Source organism: Trachypithecus francoisi, unplaced genomic scaffold (genome assembly GCF_009764315.1).
Source record: "Trachypithecus francoisi isolate TF-2019V2 unplaced genomic scaffold, Tfra_2.0 Lachesis_group20, whole genome shotgun sequence".
NCBI classification, from domain to species: Eukaryota; Metazoa; Chordata; class Mammalia; order Primates; family Cercopithecidae; genus Trachypithecus; species Trachypithecus francoisi.
The window spans coordinates 7,767,962-7,784,902 of NW_022681466.1; the positions used below are offsets into that span (position 1 = coordinate 7,767,962).

Below are 16,941 nucleotides of genomic sequence, written 5' to 3' on the forward strand. Positions count from 1 at the left end.
GTTAGGCGCCAGGGAGGACAGAGGACCCATTGTGCGGCCTGGAACCGGGGCCAGAGGGCTTTGCCCTTCGCCTCCCTCCCGCGGGGCCTTCCAGAGCCAGGAGGGGAGCTGGGGCCCCGAGGCTGTTGGATAAAGAGCCCAGCAGGCTGCCCCGCCTCCCCTTGCCAACTCAGTTTGCAGTCAACCCCGCCCCCGCCCGCTCCGCGGACTCAAGGCTGGTGGTAGTGGGCCTGGAGGCGCAGGATCCGACCTTTCTGGGGCCTCAGGAGGGAAAAAAAAGGGGGGGGGCCCTAAACCAGGTGGGCTTTATCACAACGAACTCACAGTGCTTCCCTGTGCCTCAGTTTTCCCTCTTCAGACTATGGCTAATGACGGAGCCTTTCAGATTTGGTGGAAATGCTCTCCGGAGCGGGGAGCAGAGCGGGAAGGCTGCCCTAGCTAGTCTCCGCAGCCAGTCCCCTCGAAGGCTGAGATCTCCGGGAGCACAGCCTCCGATTCGCGTCTTCTAGGCACCAAAGCCCACATCTGGACCCTACACTCGCTGGAGGGAGAGGAGGGGAAGAAGGAAAAGGAGAGGGGAGGGGCGGACGGATCTGGTCCTGGGCTCCTGTGCGGAGCCCCCTCCTCCCGCAGCCGCTCGCGTCCCCGCAGCGCACGACCGCGGCACTGCGGCGGCAGCTCTCCCTACCCCGCCCGCGCCGGATTCCTGGGGGGAGGGGGTGGGGGTGGGGCCCAGAGGTGCAGGACCCGTCAGTCGACACGCGCCGCAACGCCAGGAGTCGGGAATGACGCCCGTGCTCCCTCCCCTCGTTCCTGTTTCTCGGAGTTTTTCGACCCGCGAGCGCGTCGCTGAGTCACCTTACCGTAACGCGCTCGGGACGCTCTGGACCCAGCGGGGACTGCCGGGGGGCCGCGCAGGGCGAAGGCGCACCCGCCAAGACGCGCGCGGAGCTGCGGCCCCAGGGACCCCGCGTCCCAGCCTGTGCCCCCCCACCCGCCCGGGGACTCTCGGGTACCGCCCGTCTGACCCCCCAAGTGTTGGGAAACCGGGCCGAGCTGCCTGGGTCCTCCCGGAGAAGACACCGCGGAGGCGTGCCGGAGTTCAGGGCGCCGCCCGGCTAATTGGCTGCGTGCTCCTCCCGGACCTGCCTCTTCTCGACTTTTAAGAAGCGATGAGAGAGGTGTGTGGGGGCGGGTGGGGCCGGCGGGGGCGCGCGAGCCCTGCAGCCTCCCGCAGGGGCTTGGGTTCTCCTAACTCTGGCCCTACCTGGGCAGGTCACCAATGGGCCTTGGCAACTTCTTCCTCCGTCTCCTCCGTAACCCCCTAGGGATCTAACTCGAGGTGCTCGCGCACACGTTCTGTGGCTTGCCGCGATTAAGTGTATCACAAACACACTGACAAGCGCGTCCCCACTGGCCTCCAAGGAGGTGACAACTTCTGAGCGCGTGTCCGGCGCCCCTTCTTGACGCCGAGCCAGAGGGGGCGGGGGGCACGTCCCCCATGCTTGGCTTTCCAATCCCGACGGGGGCCCGTAGGCCCATCTACACTGTCAAGGCTCGTCTCCGGTTCGGAGCCCCCGGCCTGTCGCCTCCTCTGCCCCGGACAGCGCGCTAGGCGGCCTCGGGCTCGGTGGCCCAGCTGCGGCGTCGGGAAGTTAAAAATAACCTCCGTGGGAGAGCCGGGGAGGAAGAAAAAAGGGAAGCTGGCGGGCGGCGGGCGAGACGCCCGGGCCTGGGGAGGCGCACCGGGTGTCGTGCAGGCCTCGAATTCCGGATGGGCTGGGGCAGAGCGCGAAAAAGGCACTGCATCCCGGCTCCGGCAGCACCCGGAGCGGCAAGGTCGTGGCGTCGAGGTGAAGCCGAGGGTCCCCCGGGAGAGCGGAACCGCGCGCACCCGGCGCTCGCTCCGACACGAGTTCGCGCGTAGCCCCCGCCTCCGCCTGCGCCGCGGTCACTTTCGCGCGCCCCAGACACTGCGCTCGCGGCCGGGCCCGGGACTCCGCGCCTCGTTGCCTGTCGCCGCAGCTCACCCGGCCGGGCCGCGCGCGGCGCCGCCTTCTCGCCAGACGCCTAGGACGAGCGGCGGGGGCGCGCTTGCCGCTTCCTAGGACCCCGGCGGGAACCAGCGCGTGGCCCGGCCGTGTGCGCGGGCCATGCCGGAGGCGGTGCGCTGAGGCCGGGGGCGGGCGGAGTCCGAGGCAGCGCCGGGCTCAGGTTCCACCCCCGGGAGCGCGGGGCGGAGCCAGGCCGGCGCCGAGGCTCAGCGCCTTCCCCGCACCGCGGCGCCGGCTGCAAAGTTGAGCGAAAAGTTTGAGGCCGGAGGGAGCGAGGCTGGGGAGTCCACTCCAGCGGGGCGCTCCAGTCCCTCAGACGTGGGCTGAACTTGGGACCAGCTGCTTTCCGCCCCAGGCCACTGTAGGGAACGGCGGTGGCGCCTCCCCAGCAAACCGGACCGACTGGGTAGGGCCGCCCACCCTGCCTTCGCGCCGCTCGTGGCTCCTCTGCGGCCCGCCCTCGCGGGGCCTCGGGGAACTGGGCCACTTGTCGCTTGGGCGAGAGCAGGCGGCAGCTGGTGGCCCGGCTCGTGTTCGGTACTCGCGCGACCCTGGAGCGGCTCCCACGAGCGCCGCGCGCGTCCCAACGGAACGGGGCCCCGGGAGGAGCGCGCCGCGGCTCCCACCGCTCTGGAACTCCGGGCAGAGGACACGGCAACCTGACTGGCTGGGGCCGGGATCCTTGCCCAGAACTTCGTCCCAGCAATGTCCGCTCAAGTTCTGGGATTTTTGCGCAGCTGGGCTCCCCTCCCCCTGGCAGCCTCGAGGGTTGAGGAGCTAGTCCGTCGGAGGCTGTGACTCATCCGTCGGGCCGGAACCGAACCCCAAGCCCCAGGGAGGAAAGCCCCGGAGCAGGCGCCCTTCTCCTCCGGGGTTGGAGGCTTAGTCACGCGACGGGGGCGCCCTCAGAGGCACCGGACCTCAGCTCTCTGGACCTCCCGGGAACCTAGCGCCCCGCCCCGCGGGCTTCGGGCGATGTGGGAGCGCGCAACTCCCCGCGCGTGGTCCCGGGATTTAGTCAGGCCCTCCCCACCTTTGGGAGCTGCGGCTCCGGACTCCGCCAGCGCTGTCTTCTCTCCCTCAGATCCAGTCGCCGCAGGTAATGACGCCGGTGCTCCTACAGCCACGGCTCCGGACGGGGAGGGAGAGCCCCACAGCCGGCCCTGCGACGCCCGCCTGGGCAGCACCGATAAGGAGCTGAAGGCAGGAGCCGCCGCCACGGGCAGTGCCCCGACAGCGCCGGGGACCCCCTGGCAGAGGGAGCCGCGGGTCGAGGTTATGGATCCAGGTTTGTGGGGTCCCTGCTGGGAAGGGCTGTAGGGGGATTCCTGTCCCTCGCCAGGAATGATGGAACGCCCAGCTGGACGAACGGGGCTGTGGACGATCGGGAGAAACACTATCCCTCCCGAGGCCAGAAGCCGGCCGCGTCTGAGCCAAGGAAGGGGATGGCAGGAGCGCCGCGTCCCTACCCCAGGGCTCCCAGCAGAGGCCGCTCCTCTGGCCAGGGTCAATTACCCGGGTGTTGCGGACACCACGTTCCCACGCCAGTGCCCCGTTGTTACCCGTAGCCCCCTAGTGGTCGGTTGCGGACGCGGCCTCTTTGGGTTTGTTTTCTCAGCGGGCGGCCCCCGGGGCGTGCTCCCGCGGCCCTGCCGCGTGCTGGTGCTGCTGAACCCGCGTGGCGGCAAGGGCAAGGCCCTGCAGCTCTTCCGGAGTCACGTGCAGCCCCTTTTGGCTGAGGCTGAAATCTCCTTCACGCTGATGCTCACTGGTGAGTACCTCTCGAGGGGGTTCTGGGAGCATCCCCTGTCGGGACCCCCAGTCCTGATGGCTGCCGGTCTCCCTGTAGAGCGGCGGAACCATGCGCGGGAGCTGGTGCGGTCGGAGGAGCTGGGACGCTGGGACGCTCTGGTGGTCATGTCTGGAGACGGACTGATGCACGAGGTGAGAACCGCACCGCGCGGCTTGGCATGCGGCTTGGCCTGGGACTTGGTGCTGTGCGACCCGGGCTGAGGCCACGTGTGCTTCAACAGGTGGTGAACGGGCTCATGGAGCGGCCTGACTGGGACACCGCCATCCAGAAGCCCCTGTGTAGCCTCCCAGCAGGCTCTGGCAACGCGCTGGCAGCTTCCTTGAACCATTATGCTGGGTGAGAGCCCAGGGCCAGAGTGGGCCTGTTTCCAGTCTGTGCCCCTCTACTGCGGGGTTTTCTTGTCTAAGTTTCCATAGGCTGAGGTCATTTGCATTTCCCCTTCTCCTGTAGTCTTGGGGCCCTCTCCTGGTGACCCCAGCTGACTGCTTCCATTTGCTCCATCTGTCACCTATCAGCCCTGCCAACTCCCCAGGGACCACATGGCGCTTTGCCAGCTCCCACTCCCAGGGAGGAGGAAGGGGGGGATACATGGGGGCTCCTGTCCTGCCTCATCTGACCGTTTCCCCCTGCAGCTATGAGCAGGTCACCAATGAAGACCTCCTGACCAACTGCACGCGGTTGCTGTGCCGCCGGCTACTGTCGCCCATGAACTTGCTGTCTCTGCACACGGCTTCGGGGCTGCGCCTCTTCTCTGTGCTAAGCCTGGCCTGGGGCTTCATTGCTGATGTGGACCTAGAGAGTGAGAAGTATCGGCGCCTGGGGGAGATGCGCTTCACTCTGGGCACCTTCCTGCGTCTGGCAGCCCTGCGCACCTACCGTGGCCGACTGGCCTACCTCCCTGTAGGAAGAGCCGGCTCTAAGACACCTGCTTCCCCCGTTGTGGTCCAGCAGGGCCCCGGAGATGCACACCTTGTGCCACTGGAGGAGCCAGTGCCCTCTCACTGGACAGTGGTGCCCGACCAGGACTTCGTGCTGGTGCTAGCGCTGCTGCACTCGCACCTGGGCAGCGAGATGTTTGCGGCACCCATGGGCCGCTGTGCAGCTGGTGTCATGCATCTGTTCTATGTGCGGGCGGGAGTGTCTCGGGCCATGCTGCTGCGCCTCTTCCTGGCCATGGAGAAGGGCAGGCATATGGAGTATGAATGCCCTTACTTGGTATACATGCCCGTGGTCGCCTTCCGCTTAGAGCCCAAGGATGGGAGAGGTGTGTTTACAGTGGATGGGGAATTGATGGTTAGCGAGGCTGTGCAGGGCCAGGTGCACCCGAACTACTTCTGGATGGTCAGTGATTGTGTGGAGCCCCCACCCAGCTGGAAGCCCCAGCAGATGCCACCTCCAGAAGAGCCCTTATGATCCCTGGGCCAGGCTGTGCCTTAGTGTCTACTTGCAGGACCCTTCCTCCTTCCCCAGGGCTGCAGGGCTTGTCCACAGCTCCTGTGGGGTGGAGGAGACTCCTCTGGAGAAGGGTGAGAAGGTGGAAGATATGCTTTGTGGGGGACAGGCCAGAATGAGGTCCTGGGGTCAGGAGCCCAGCTGGCTGGGCCCAGCTGCCTGTGTAAGGCCTTCCAATTTGTTCTAGGACCCCCACCCCATGAACCAAATCCAAATAAAGTGACATTCTCAGCCTGCTGGTCCTGTCCTGGTGACTAGGGAGAGAATAGGTTTCTTGCTCTGGCCAGGACTATAGAATTTAATGTTAATGATGGCCAATAGTGCCCCCTGGGACGGGCAATGGATTTTATTGGCCCCAGGCATAGTCATTCTGGTGGGGGACTCAGGCCCAGTGCTGGTTCAGCCTAACGGTGGGGGGGGCGCCTCTACTATCCTGATTATTACAGTACCTCCAGCCTGAAGCAGCCTCAGAGTTCAGCCAGCTGCCTGACCACACACAGCCTGCAGCTCGGACCTGGCATGTCTCAGCTAGGGCCACACAACCAGCTAGTCCCAGAAGATCTCATCAGAGCCCCATGTGGATATAGCAGGAAAGGGAAAATATCTGAGTTAAGGGCATTAGAAAACCGATGGGCCAGGCACGGTGGCTCACGCCTGTAATCCCAGCACTTTGGGAGGCTGAGGCGTGTGCATCACTTGAGCCCAGGGGTTTGAGACAACATGGTGAAATCCCGTCTCTACAAAAAATACAAACATTAGCAGAGTGTGGTGATGGGCACCTGTAGTCCAGCTACTCGGGAGGCTGAGGCAGGAGAATCGCTTGAGCCCAGAAGGTTAAGGCGGCAGTGAGCTGAGATCACGCCACTGCACTCCAGCCTGGGTGTCAGAGTGAGAATGTCTCAAAAACAAAAAACAGGCCGGGCGCGGTGGCTCAAGCCTGTAATCCCAGCACTTTGGGAGGCCGAGACGGGCGGATCACGAGGTCAGATCGAGACCATCCTGGCCAACACAATGAAACCCCATCTCTACTAAAAATACAAAAAACTAGCCGAGCGAGGTGGCGGGCGCCTGTAGTCCCAGCTACTTGGGAGGCTGAGGCAGGAGAATGGCGTGAACCCGGGAGGCGGAGCTTGCAGTGAGCTGAGATCCGGCCACTGCACTCCAGCCCGGAGGACAGAGCAAGACTCCGTCTCAAAAAAAAAAAAAACAAAAAACAAAAACACTACCCCCGCCACTCCCCAAAATTGGCAAGGAGCAGGAGACTTCAGAAGTAAAAAATGGCAGTATCTTGCCTTTTTTTTTTTTTTGCTCACTGCAAAAAAAAAAACCCTCCCAGGTTCAAGTGATTCTTGTGCCTCAGCCTCCTGAGTAGCTTGAATTACAGGTGTGTGCCACCATGCCTGGCTAATTTTTATATTTTTAGTAGAGATGGGGTTTTACCATGTTGGTCAGGCTGGTCTCAAACCCCTCACCTCAAATGATCTGCCTGCCTCTGTCTCCCAAAGTGCTGGGATTACAGTTGTGAGCCACCGCACCGTCAGTATCTTACCTTTTTTTTTTTTTTTTTTTTGAGACGGAGTCTCGCTGTGTCACCCAGGCTGGAGTGCAGTGGCGCGATCTCGGCTCACTGCAAGCTCCGCCTCCCGGGTTCATGCCATTCTCCCGCCTCAGCCTCCAAGTAGCTGGGACTACAGGCGCCTGCCACCACGCCGGCAATTTTTTTTTTTTTTTGAGACGGAGTCTTGCTCTGTTGCTGGGGCTGGAGTGCAGTGGCTGGATCTCAGCTCACTGCAAGCTCCGCCTCCCGGGTTCACACCATTCTTCTGCCTCAGCCTCCCGAGTAGCTGGGACTACAGGCACCCGCCACCTCGCCTGGCTAGTTTTTTGTATTTTTTAGTAGAGACGGGGTTTCACCATGTTAGTCAGGATGGTCTCGATCTCCTGACCTCGTGATCCACCTGTCTCGGCCTCCCAAAGTGCTGGGATTACAGGCTTGAGCCACTGGGCCCGGCCAATTTTTTGTATTTTTAGTAGAGTCGGGGTTTCACCGTGTTAGCCAGGATGGTCTCAATCTCCTGACCTCGTGATCCGCCCGCCTCGGCCTCCCAAAGTGCTGGGATTACAGGCTTGAGCCACTGCGCCCGGCCGGGTATCTTACCTTTTTAAAAGGAGTCTGTCATCCCCACCAATGAGAGGTCTAGGGTTCCCCCAGCCTCCCTCAGCCACCTCCCTTCCCCACTTGTCCTCGTGGAGGAGTGCCAGGCAGGAGTGGAAGGACTGCGGCAGGGAAGAATGCATGCAAGTCTGCTAAACTGGGTAACCATTTTGGCTTAGGAGATGTGGCACCTGTCCACCACCAGGTGCTATGACGTCAGCTCTCCCAGAATCTGGAAGGAGCTGAACCGGTCAGTTGTAGGTCTCTGGAGACTACAGCCACTGGAAGGCTGCTCTAAGCTGGCTCTTAAGGAGCACACCACCAGCCAGGAAGAGGCCAGAGGACTGCTCCAGGACAGGAAGTACAAAAGGCATGCAAGCAGATCTGGCAGGCGGAGGGCAGCGTGGGCAGGTTGGGGGTGCTGCTCACAGTGGCCCCCACCTGGCCAGGAAAGCCAGGCCCCACTGCCACATGCCTTCCCTGGCAACACGGTCTTTCCTTCCCCAGGAAGGGTGTGTGTGAGGGACACAAGCACACAGTGCCCCAGAGAGGAAGAAAGGCAACGGAGCCCAGATGAATGGCAGAGGGAGGTTTAATGGTGTCACCTTGTCTTGTAATGAGCCAACCCAAAAAAAAAAAAAAAAAAAAAAAAAAATGCAAGTAAAAAAGTTTAATCACACAGCACTTTATACAGATATTGTAAGCAGTAGGCATTCACATCTCCACATGTACAATGCACTGGGAAGCACAGCCCCACCAGTCACTCCGGGTGTTTCTCAAACAAGATACTGACTCGGCTCCAAATGCCATGGTGTGTGTTCCGGCTCCGTCCTCCCGCAGCTCTGCTGGCTGGGCGGCCACAGCACAGCACAGGTGTGGAGCCCACTTAAGGCTGACAAGACGCATCATGCTTTGGCTTTTTTTTGTCTTTTTTTCTAATAAGAGTTAATATCTTTGCTTTTGAGTTTTTTTCCAACCTTAAATATTACATACATACACCAAAAATTACATAGCTGCAATGTGCTCAACAGCATCCTCTTGGCCTGGAGCTTCACATTATCAAAAGCTTAGAAAACTTGTAAACCTCTGGGCCTGTCTCTGGGCACTAGGAGAGCCCCCGCCGGCCGTCCCCTTCTGGATTGAGCCTGCAGTTTGTAAGCGAAGGGCTGACAGTAGGCGTTCTAGTCCAAGAGAGGGCTGGCTCGCTTGGAGTTCAGTGAGCTGCACGCCACGTCCAGTGTGACCATGTGATAGGGGAGGGGCCCTAGCACTTGCCCTGGCCTTGTGCAGCTGCTCTTGCCCCCAGCAGCCTCCAACAGAAGAGCAAGGCACCTACAGCTGTTGCTTTCCCCACAGCTCCCTGGTCCTCACTCCATGTGCATGTGTGAAGGCCATCACCTCTCCTGGGCGTCACCCTGAACCTAGCCTGGTCCCAACCTCTCTTAGAGAGCAAGTTCAACAGACCTGAGGGTTATAATGTGGTCGACAGGCCATGTATAGCCAGGAGTCAGTGACAGCAGCTACAACTCCCAAGGGATAGTGTTGACGCTGGGGGACTAGGGAGGACCTGGTGGCGGTGGCAGCAGGAGGGTCTAGGACACACGGAGGCTCAAGTTGAACTTAAGAGGTTGAAAGGGACCAGGGGAATTGTTGGCGCAACCCACACTTCATGCAAGGCACATGTGCTCTCCTGTGGGTCTGCAGGGCACTGGCCCAGACAGCCCCGCGGCAGGCCCTGGAACACCCACCTCCGACCTGAGAAGGGACAGCAAGGGAGCAAGTGCCGGGACATTCTGCTGGGGTGACAAATGGAAAATCGGCAATAGGGTTCCGATTTTCTTTGCCACGGGGGACCCACCTGTTGAAAGCTCGCTTCAGAATAGAAACGGCAGCATCTCAACACACTTCTTGCACTTCAGCATCAAACTCACCTTGGGGAGAAGAGGGCAATGAGGGGTTTGCAGTGGGGACAGAGGGGCATGGGAAGAGGGGCGATTCCGGGGGGGAGTGAGCAAGCGGCGGCTGGCCTCTCCCACGGTGATGCTCCTTCCTCCGCACCTGGCAGCTACTTGTCCTCTGTGCACTCCGGCATGCCTGCCTCTAGCAGCGCAGCCCGGAACTGCATTAGGACACCCCGGATGCTCTTGATGAAACCCTTAGAAAGTGGGAAGAGGGGGAAGCCGATGTCAGGGTAGCCACTCTTCTCAGGTAAGAAGCTCCGGTAGCTCTTTCTCCGCTTCTTTGGTTTGACACTGGGTGGCACTGATGCGTCTGGTGCGGTCTCCGAAGTCTGGTCTGTGTGGTCCCTGCTAGCTGAGGCCAGGCCCTGGGCACCGCCCTCTGAGTCTGAACCCTGGGAGGCCTCTCCTGGGGCTGGCCCTCCATCCTCAGGTTCTTGTTGGCCGGAGTCTGAGAGCTCGGCTACCGCTGGGGGCTCTGGTGAGCTGCTGGCTTTGGGGACCCCGTTGGGCAGCGCCTGGGCCTTCTCCAGCAGGGCATGGGTTTCCAGCCAGGACTCGATGCGGTTCACCAGCCGCCAGCCACCAGTGCTAAAGTGTTGCCTGATCTCCTGCTCAAAGACCTCGGGGGGCCGCCGCACCAGCTGGGTCATGGACTGCACCACGCGGATCAGCGCCATCTCATTGTAGCAGCGACTGTTCTCATAGCCTTCCTGCAGGCCCCGGTCACTGTCGAAGCCAGCTTCGTTGTAGTATGGTTCATTTACCAGGATGAGACCTGTGGGGGAGGGACATCTTCCCTCAGTGGGCGAGAGAAGCCCACCGCGCAGGCCTACCCTCCACCTGCCAGGGGACCATCAGAGTCACTTCCCTCCACTGGTCCTCCCTTGTCCGCACCCTCGCTTCAGCCCAACCGTACCTTGGATGGAGATGAGCACCTGGAGAAGGCTGGACTTGCTCGTCCACCTCTCTGTCCCCTGAAACACACAGGGCACCATCAATTCTGTTCCCCAGGCCCCTATCCCCCACTGGCTCTTCCTCCTTGGCTGGGGGCCTGGCACTATACTCACCTTTCCAATCCAGGTGCCCAGGAGGCTGACGCACACCTTCCCATTGTCATACAGGTTGGGGTTCAGGCGGCCACTGCATTGGGAGAGGTAGCAGAAGTGGGGAGGCACGGCTGGGTAGATGTTGGGGAGCTGGATGTCAAACAAGTAGAGGCCATCTTCGTAGGGGGTTCGAGTGGGGCCCTTGATGAGGGCTGAGAAGAGGTCCTAGGTAGGGAGGGAGGGAGGCCAAGGTTGGCAAGGGTGGAAAGGGGTGTCCTACATGTGGCACCTGCATCTGCACCTGCTCTTTCCCAGGACACTGTGCAGATCACGCAGGATGAGCAGCACCTGGGACTCCAGATGCCACCAGCAGCGGAGAAGCTAAGCACAAACCTCTCTCTGCAGAACAGCCTGGAATCTTTTTTTTTTTTTTTTTTTTTTTGAGACAGGGTCTTGCTCTATCCCTCAGGCTGGAGTACACTAGTGCGATAATGGCTCACTGCAGCCTCCCAAGTAGCTGGGACTACAGTGTGGGCCACCACGCCCAGCTGACTTTTTTATTTTGTGTAGAGACAGGGTCTTACTATGTTGCCTAGGTTAGTCTCAAACTCCTGGGCTCAAGTGATCCACCTGCCTCGGCCTCCCAAAGTGCTGGGTTTACAGCCCTGAGCAGTCACGTGCCCGGCTCTTGCCTGGAATCTTTGAACCCTGGCTAAGAGAAATACTCAAAATGAGTTTTTATCTTATCAGGTGTTTTTCCTCATGAATCATTACTTTAAGACTGTATTCCAGCCAGGTGCAGTGGCTCGTGCCTGTAATCCCAGAATTTTCGGAGGCTGAGACAGGCGGATCTTGAGGTCAGGAGTTCGAGAGCAGTCTGGCCAACATGGTGAAACCCCGTCTCTACCAAAAATACAAAAATTAGCCAGGCGTGGTGGCACGTGCCTGCAGTCCCAGCTCCTCGGGAGGCTGAGGCGGGAGAACTGCTTCAACCCGGAGGTGGAGGTTGCGGTGAGCCGAGATCGCACCATTGTACTCCAGCCTGGGTGACAGTGAGACTCCATCTCAAAAAAAAAAAAAAAAAGATTGTATTCCTCAGTCAGATGTGGTGGCTCACACCTGTAATCCTAGCACTTTTGGGAGCCAAAGTGGGAGGACTGCTTGAGGTCAGGAGTTCAAGACTAACCTAGGCAATATAGTGAGACCCTATCTCTACAAAAAATAAAAAATTAGCTGGGCATGGTGGTGCATACCTGTAGTCCCAGCTACTCAAGAAGCTTGGATGGGAGGATCACTTGAGTCCAGAAGGTTGAGGCTGCAGTGAGCTATGATCACACCACTGCACTCCAGCCTGGGCGACAGAGCAAGACCCTATCTTTTATTTTTTTGTTTATATATTTTTTTGAGATAGAGTGTAGCTGTCACCCAGGCTGGAGTGCAATGGCGAGATCTTGGCTCACTTCAACCTCCACCTCCCAGGTTCAAGCGATTCTCTGTCTCAGCCTCCCGGGTATCTGGGATTACAGGCGCCTGCCACAACGCCTGGCTAATTTTTTGTATTTTAATAGAGATGGGGTTTCACCATGTTGGTCAGGCTGGTCTCGAACTCCTTTTTTTTTTTTTTTTTTGAGACGGAGTCTGGCTCTGTCTCCCAGGCTGGAGTGCAGTGGCCGGATCTCAGCTCACTGCAAGCTCCGCCTCCCGGGTTTACGCCATTCTCCTGCCTCAGCCTCCCGAGTAGCTGGGACTACAGGCGCCCGCCACCTCGCCCGGCTAGTTTTATTTTTTAGTAGAGACGGGGTTTCACCGTGTTAACCAGGATGGTCTCCATCTCCTGACCTCGTGATCCACCTGTCTCGGCCTCCCAAAGTGCTGGGATTACAGGCTTGAGCCACCGCGCCTGGCCTCGAACTCCTAACCTCGTGATCCGCTCGCCTCAGCCTCCCAAAGAGCTGGGATTACAGGCATGAGCCACTGCATCTGGCCAACGCTGTCTTTTAAAAACGAAACAAAACAACTCCTCTAAACACCTGCTCCAGCCCTTATCTCCAACAAGGCAAGTAGTACAAGCAGTTTCAAGCTGAAAGACAGTTCCAGGCTGGTGAGGCCTGGGGAAGGGGGATGGTCTCACAACCAGAAGCTGACAGTGAGGGTCTGAACTGCAAGGGAGACTTTGGGAGACCACCGCTCCATAGACATCTGGAATCTGTGCATCTAACTGCGTGCATGTGTGTGCATACGTGTGTGTGGGATCTCCACTGCCAGAGCAATGGCGAGGTCAGTGATGAGCTGAGAAGCAGGGAGGGCAGAGTGCCAGCTGGGGTGAGGGAACCTCTGCACATGCTCTTACTGGTGCCACCCTGGGAGCCTTCAGAGAATGCACTACTTTTCTTCTCCTGAGTGAGATGTGGGGAAAACAGAACAAAACAAAAAATACTGTTCCCGTCTTCCCTCAGCAGAGCTGAGACAGGCTAGGATTTTCCAAAGGAATTTTACTACAACCCAAGAAAAAACCAAAAGCGTTTATTAAGAATCTCAAGCTGCCAGGCGCGGTGGCTCAAGCCTGTAATCCCAGCACTTTGGGAGGCCGAGACGGGCGGATCACGAGGTCAGGAGATCGAGACCATCCTGGCTAACACGGTGAAACCCCATCCCTACAAAAAAAAAAAAAATGCAAAAACTTAGCCGGGCGAGGTGGCGGGCGCCTATAGTCCCTGCTACTCGGGAGGCTGAGGCAGGAGAACGCTGTAAACCCGGGAGGCGGAGCTTGCAGCGAGCTGAGATCCGGCCACTATACTCCAGCCTGGAGGACAGAGCGAGACTCCGTCTCAAAAAAAAAAAAGAATCTCAAGCAGCACTGGGACTTAGGGCTCTGCCTAGCCCTGTTCTAGGGTTGTGGCTACTCCGGGCCCACTTCAACAGTGCCCCACTTGGCTGCTCTCAGGATCCCTGCTCTTTCTTTTCTTTACTCCCTTCCAGGATAGGGCCAGAACTGGGGCCTCAGGCTCACATTCAGAGTCTAGCATGGTGCCTGGCTCGCTGTACAGGCCCAGTAAGGGACTGTTGAGTAAACAAGGTGGCAGGCAAACGGGCTTGCCTGATCCTGGAGGAGGCACTCAACGCTGCCTCAGTAAACATGACTCAGAGACACTAGGCCCCGTCCGTGAACAGAGGAGTGGGAAAATGGAATGTGGTGTGGCCACATGCTGTCGTCCTACTTTGCAGGTAAAAAGGAAGAAACTAGATCATATGAATCAACACGGGTTGGTCTTAAGCAAATTAGAGATGATGTGTACAATGACATACTCTGTGTGTAAACAAATCATACAAAATACCATGTACTTATGGTGACATATGAGAATGTGAAAATATGAGAGTGTATAAAAAATGTAAAAATAGGCCGGGCGCGGTGGCTCAAGCCTGTAATCCCAGCACTTTGGGAGGCCGAGACGGGCGGATCACGAGGTCAGGAGATCGAGACCATCCTGGCTAACACGGTGAAACCCCGTCTCTACTAAAAAATACAAAAAACTAGCCGGGCGAGGTGGCGGGCGCTTGTAGTCTCAGCTACTTGGGAGGCTGAGGCAGGAGAGTGGCGTAAACCCGGGAGGCGGAGCTTGCAGTGAGCTGAGATCCAGCCACTGCACTCCAGCCTGGGCGACAGAGGGAGACTCCATCTCAAAAAAAAAAAAAAAGTAAAAATAGCCGGGCGCAGTGGCTCAAGCCTGTAATCCCAGCACTTTGGGAGGCCGAGACGGGCGGATCACGAGGTCAGGAGATCGAGACCATCCTGGCTAACACGGTGAAACCCCGTCTCTACTAAAAATACAAAAAACTAGCCAGGCGAGGTGGCGGACGCCTGTAGTCCCAGCTACTCGGGAGGCTGAGGCAGGAGAATGGCGTAAACCCGGGAGGCGGAGCTTGCAGTGAGCTGAGATAAAAAAGGGCATCCATTGGAAGGAGACCCACTAAACTTCTAATAATCCTCTGGGTGTGGGTAGAGGCCTATGATTCGGTGAGAAACAGAAGTGAGGGCTGGTCAAAGGCAACTTTAGCTCTTCCATTTCCACTCAAAGGATCTGTAATGTTTTAATTTTTCAAAAAGAAAAGTAGGCTTGAGGAGTAATCATAATATAATTAATTCCAAAGTAGTTTTTTTTTTTTTTGGAGATGGGAGTCTCACTCTGTTGTCCAGGCTGGAGTGCAGTGGCACAACGTCAGCTCACCGCAACCTCTGCCTCCCCTGTTCAAGTGATTCTCCTGCCTCAGCCTCCCGAGTAGCTGGGATTATAGGCACCTGCCACCAGATCTGACTAATTTTTGTATTTTTAGTAGGAACGGGGTTTCACCAGGTTGGTCAGGCTGGTCTCGAACTTCTGACCTCAGGTGATCCACCCGCCTCGGCTTCCCAAAGTGCTGGGATTACAGTTGTGAGCGACCACACCTGGCCTATTTCAAAGCAATTTTTTAAAGGAGGGAGGAAAAAAAGAACCATCTGGCCTGGACACACGGCTGAGTCAGCCCTCACCTGACTGCGCCTGTGACCGCCCCTATAAAAGGTGGGTGGGTGAATGTTTTTGCAGGTGCCAGTCAGCCCCAGAGGTTTGGGGACCCAAGGTTGGTGACCTCTTGGGCACTGGGTGCCCACAAAACACATATGCACCTGCCCATGCCAAGCCTACTTGCCATTCTATCTTCAAAAGTCTTGACCATGATGCCCTCAGGCAGTGAGGTAGCCAGCAGCGCCATCTCCTTCCGCACTGTGCTGAAGAACTTCTTGGCTTCTGGAGGCTGGAACTCAATTTTCTTAAAAGAATGATTTGCTAGAGGGGGAAAGAGAACAGTCAGTCCCTCATGGAGAAGCCCTGGAGCTCCATCTGCAAACCTGGCTGGAAAGGTGAACACACCCACAGACTTTCCACTCGCTGCTCCTGGCCTCAGCACTGTGATCACACAGTGAAATACTTTGGGGGCAGTAGCTGGGGGCCAGCAAGGGGACTAACCACCCTGTACCCAGATCTGGTGACACAAACAGAAGCCCTGAGAAGGCGGGGAAGGCAAAGACCGGGCGAGGGCTGACTCACAGGGTGCAAACTCCAGCACAGAAAAGACCTCGCCCTTGGCGCTGGTGAAGGTGACGCCAGGCTTGCCACCACACTGCTGGCAGAGCACCGGGGTCTCGCTGGGCCACTCAGCCTTCACAGGTGACTGCCCCTCAGGCTTGTCCTCCTTGCGCTCGACGTCGGGCACTGCCTCCATCTTCTCCTCCTCTGCAATGGCCACATTGTCCAGGGTCTTCTTGAGGTTTTCCTGTAGCTTCTTAATGTCATCTAGAAACTTCTTCTCCCGAGTTGGCTTCTCAGGCTCCATAGTCGGAGAGGTGGGTGAGCCTGTCAGCAGCTGCTCCACGGTCATGTTCTTGAGGCTTTCCAGGATCTTGATGGCCTCTTTCAACTCCCGGAAGCTCTTGGGCGGCCCGTCCTTGCCAGCCTTCTCCATCAGCCCGGCCATGGGGGCGGCCATGGCCACAGCCCCTTGGACAGCAGCTGTGGCTGCCTCTTCACTGATCACCACTCCCTTGTCCTCCTCAGGGGCCGCTGGTTGCTCTAGGGGTGGGATGGGGGGCTCCTCTATCTTGGGGTGCTCGTCCTCCACCAGCCCATTGTCCGTCTCCCAGCTGTCACTATCATCTTCCCATTCATCCGAGGATGCCCCGCTGGTGCTGCCTTCTACTGAATCGTAGTCTGACTCCTCAATCTCAGACTCGATGTTGTACAAGTGCTGGGGGCAGAAGGGAAGCGCCACGGTCATGCAGACAGGAAGCCACCTCCCTACCACTGCGGAGGAGCTCTGGGGATCCCTGATCCACACAGCTGATGGGGACTGGGCTCATGAGGCCTTGGCAACCTCATTCCACTCTTTCCCTGCCCTCTGCTCTGGATTTTGCAGCCCCTAGGTCTCTGGGAGAGGCCCTTCACCTGTGCCACCCCTAAGCCGGACCCAAAGCCCTAGCCAGTGGTCTGTTCCAGCCTCCCCTCCTGCTCTGTGCACTTGGTCAGCATCTGCCCAAGGCAGTAGGGGACCTTGGCAGGCCCAGCCCTACACCTGAAAAGCTCAGGGTCAGCTGATGATACAGCCAAGGAGGCCCCTGTGGGGCTGCACTGGGAGCTGGGAACCTATGACAGGAAGGGACATGTGGAAGGGCCGACATATCCTGCTGCCTTCCCTGGAATGGCCGTTAAGGTGATGGGGCAAGCCATTCCCACTCCCACTCCCGCCCCCTGTGCGGACCAGGAGAGGAAAGCTGGGCTGTGTGGCTCCGACCAGGAAGCGAGGGAAGGAGAGTCCGTGTAGCTCTTCTGCTTGGGACCCAACAGCTGGGGTTAGAACTGCATCAGCTCCTTTCTCCCCTTCTCTGTTAGAGCTTTCTAGAAAGGGTGGTAGGAAAGTTTCCATCTCC

At 58.5% G+C, this 16,941-nt stretch overlaps 2 protein-coding genes across 8 annotated transcripts in view; one reads left to right on the forward strand and one right to left on the reverse strand.

The window, feature by feature from the left end:
• Positions 1-595: 595 nt before the first annotated feature.
• SPHK1 (sphingosine kinase 1) lies at positions 596-5,556 on the forward strand. Of its 4 annotated transcripts, none has more exons than XM_033182287.1 (6): positions 596-1,181; positions 3,139-3,342; positions 3,673-3,825; positions 3,904-3,998; positions 4,088-4,203; positions 4,500-5,556. In XM_033182287.1, exons 2-6 carry the CDS (start codon positions 3,333-3,335, stop codon positions 5,278-5,280), a joined length of 1,155 nt encoding a protein of 384 aa, XP_033038178.1. In that variant the 5' UTR covers positions 596-1,181; positions 3,139-3,332; the 3' UTR covers positions 5,281-5,556. The 4 variants fall into 4 exon arrangements, with proteins under 4 accessions (XP_033038178.1, XP_033038177.1, XP_033038176.1 ...); XM_033182286.1 differs by lacking the exon at positions 596-1,181 and adding an exon at positions 2,209-2,460; XM_033182285.1 differs by lacking the exon at positions 596-1,181 and adding an exon at positions 2,470-2,823.
• Positions 5,557-8,129: 2,573 nt separating this feature from the next.
• UBE2O (ubiquitin conjugating enzyme E2 O) overlaps positions 8,130-16,941 on the reverse strand; it is a 67,429-nt gene continuing 58,617 nt past the window's right edge. For all 4 annotated transcript variants that reach the window (XM_033182290.1, XM_033182289.1, XM_033182288.1 and 1 more), the window contains 5 exons: positions 15,566-16,262; positions 15,168-15,304; positions 10,503-10,706; positions 10,352-10,409; positions 8,130-10,210 (listed from right to left, as the gene is read on the reverse strand). In XM_033182290.1, the coding sequence (XP_033038181.1) occupies positions 9,540-10,210; positions 10,352-10,409; positions 10,503-10,706; positions 15,168-15,304; positions 15,566-16,262 (1,767 nt within the window). In that variant the 3' untranslated portion in view covers positions 8,130-9,539. The remainder of the gene's footprint in view (positions 10,211-10,351; positions 10,410-10,502; positions 10,707-15,167; positions 15,305-15,565; positions 16,263-16,941) is intronic.

Coding starts and splice junctions, on each gene's coding strand:
- SPHK1 (XM_033182284.1), top strand. CDS start 3,030: ATGTGGGAGCGCGCAACTCCCCGCGCGTGGTCCCGGGATTTAGTCAGG. Junction 3,999..4,087: donor GAGACGGACTGATGCACGAG/GTGAGAACCGCA, acceptor GTGCTTCAACAG/GTGGTGAACGGGCTCATGGA. Junction 4,204..4,499: donor TCCTTGAACCATTATGCTGG/GTGAGAGCCCAG, acceptor TTCCCCCTGCAG/CTATGAGCAGGTCACCAATG.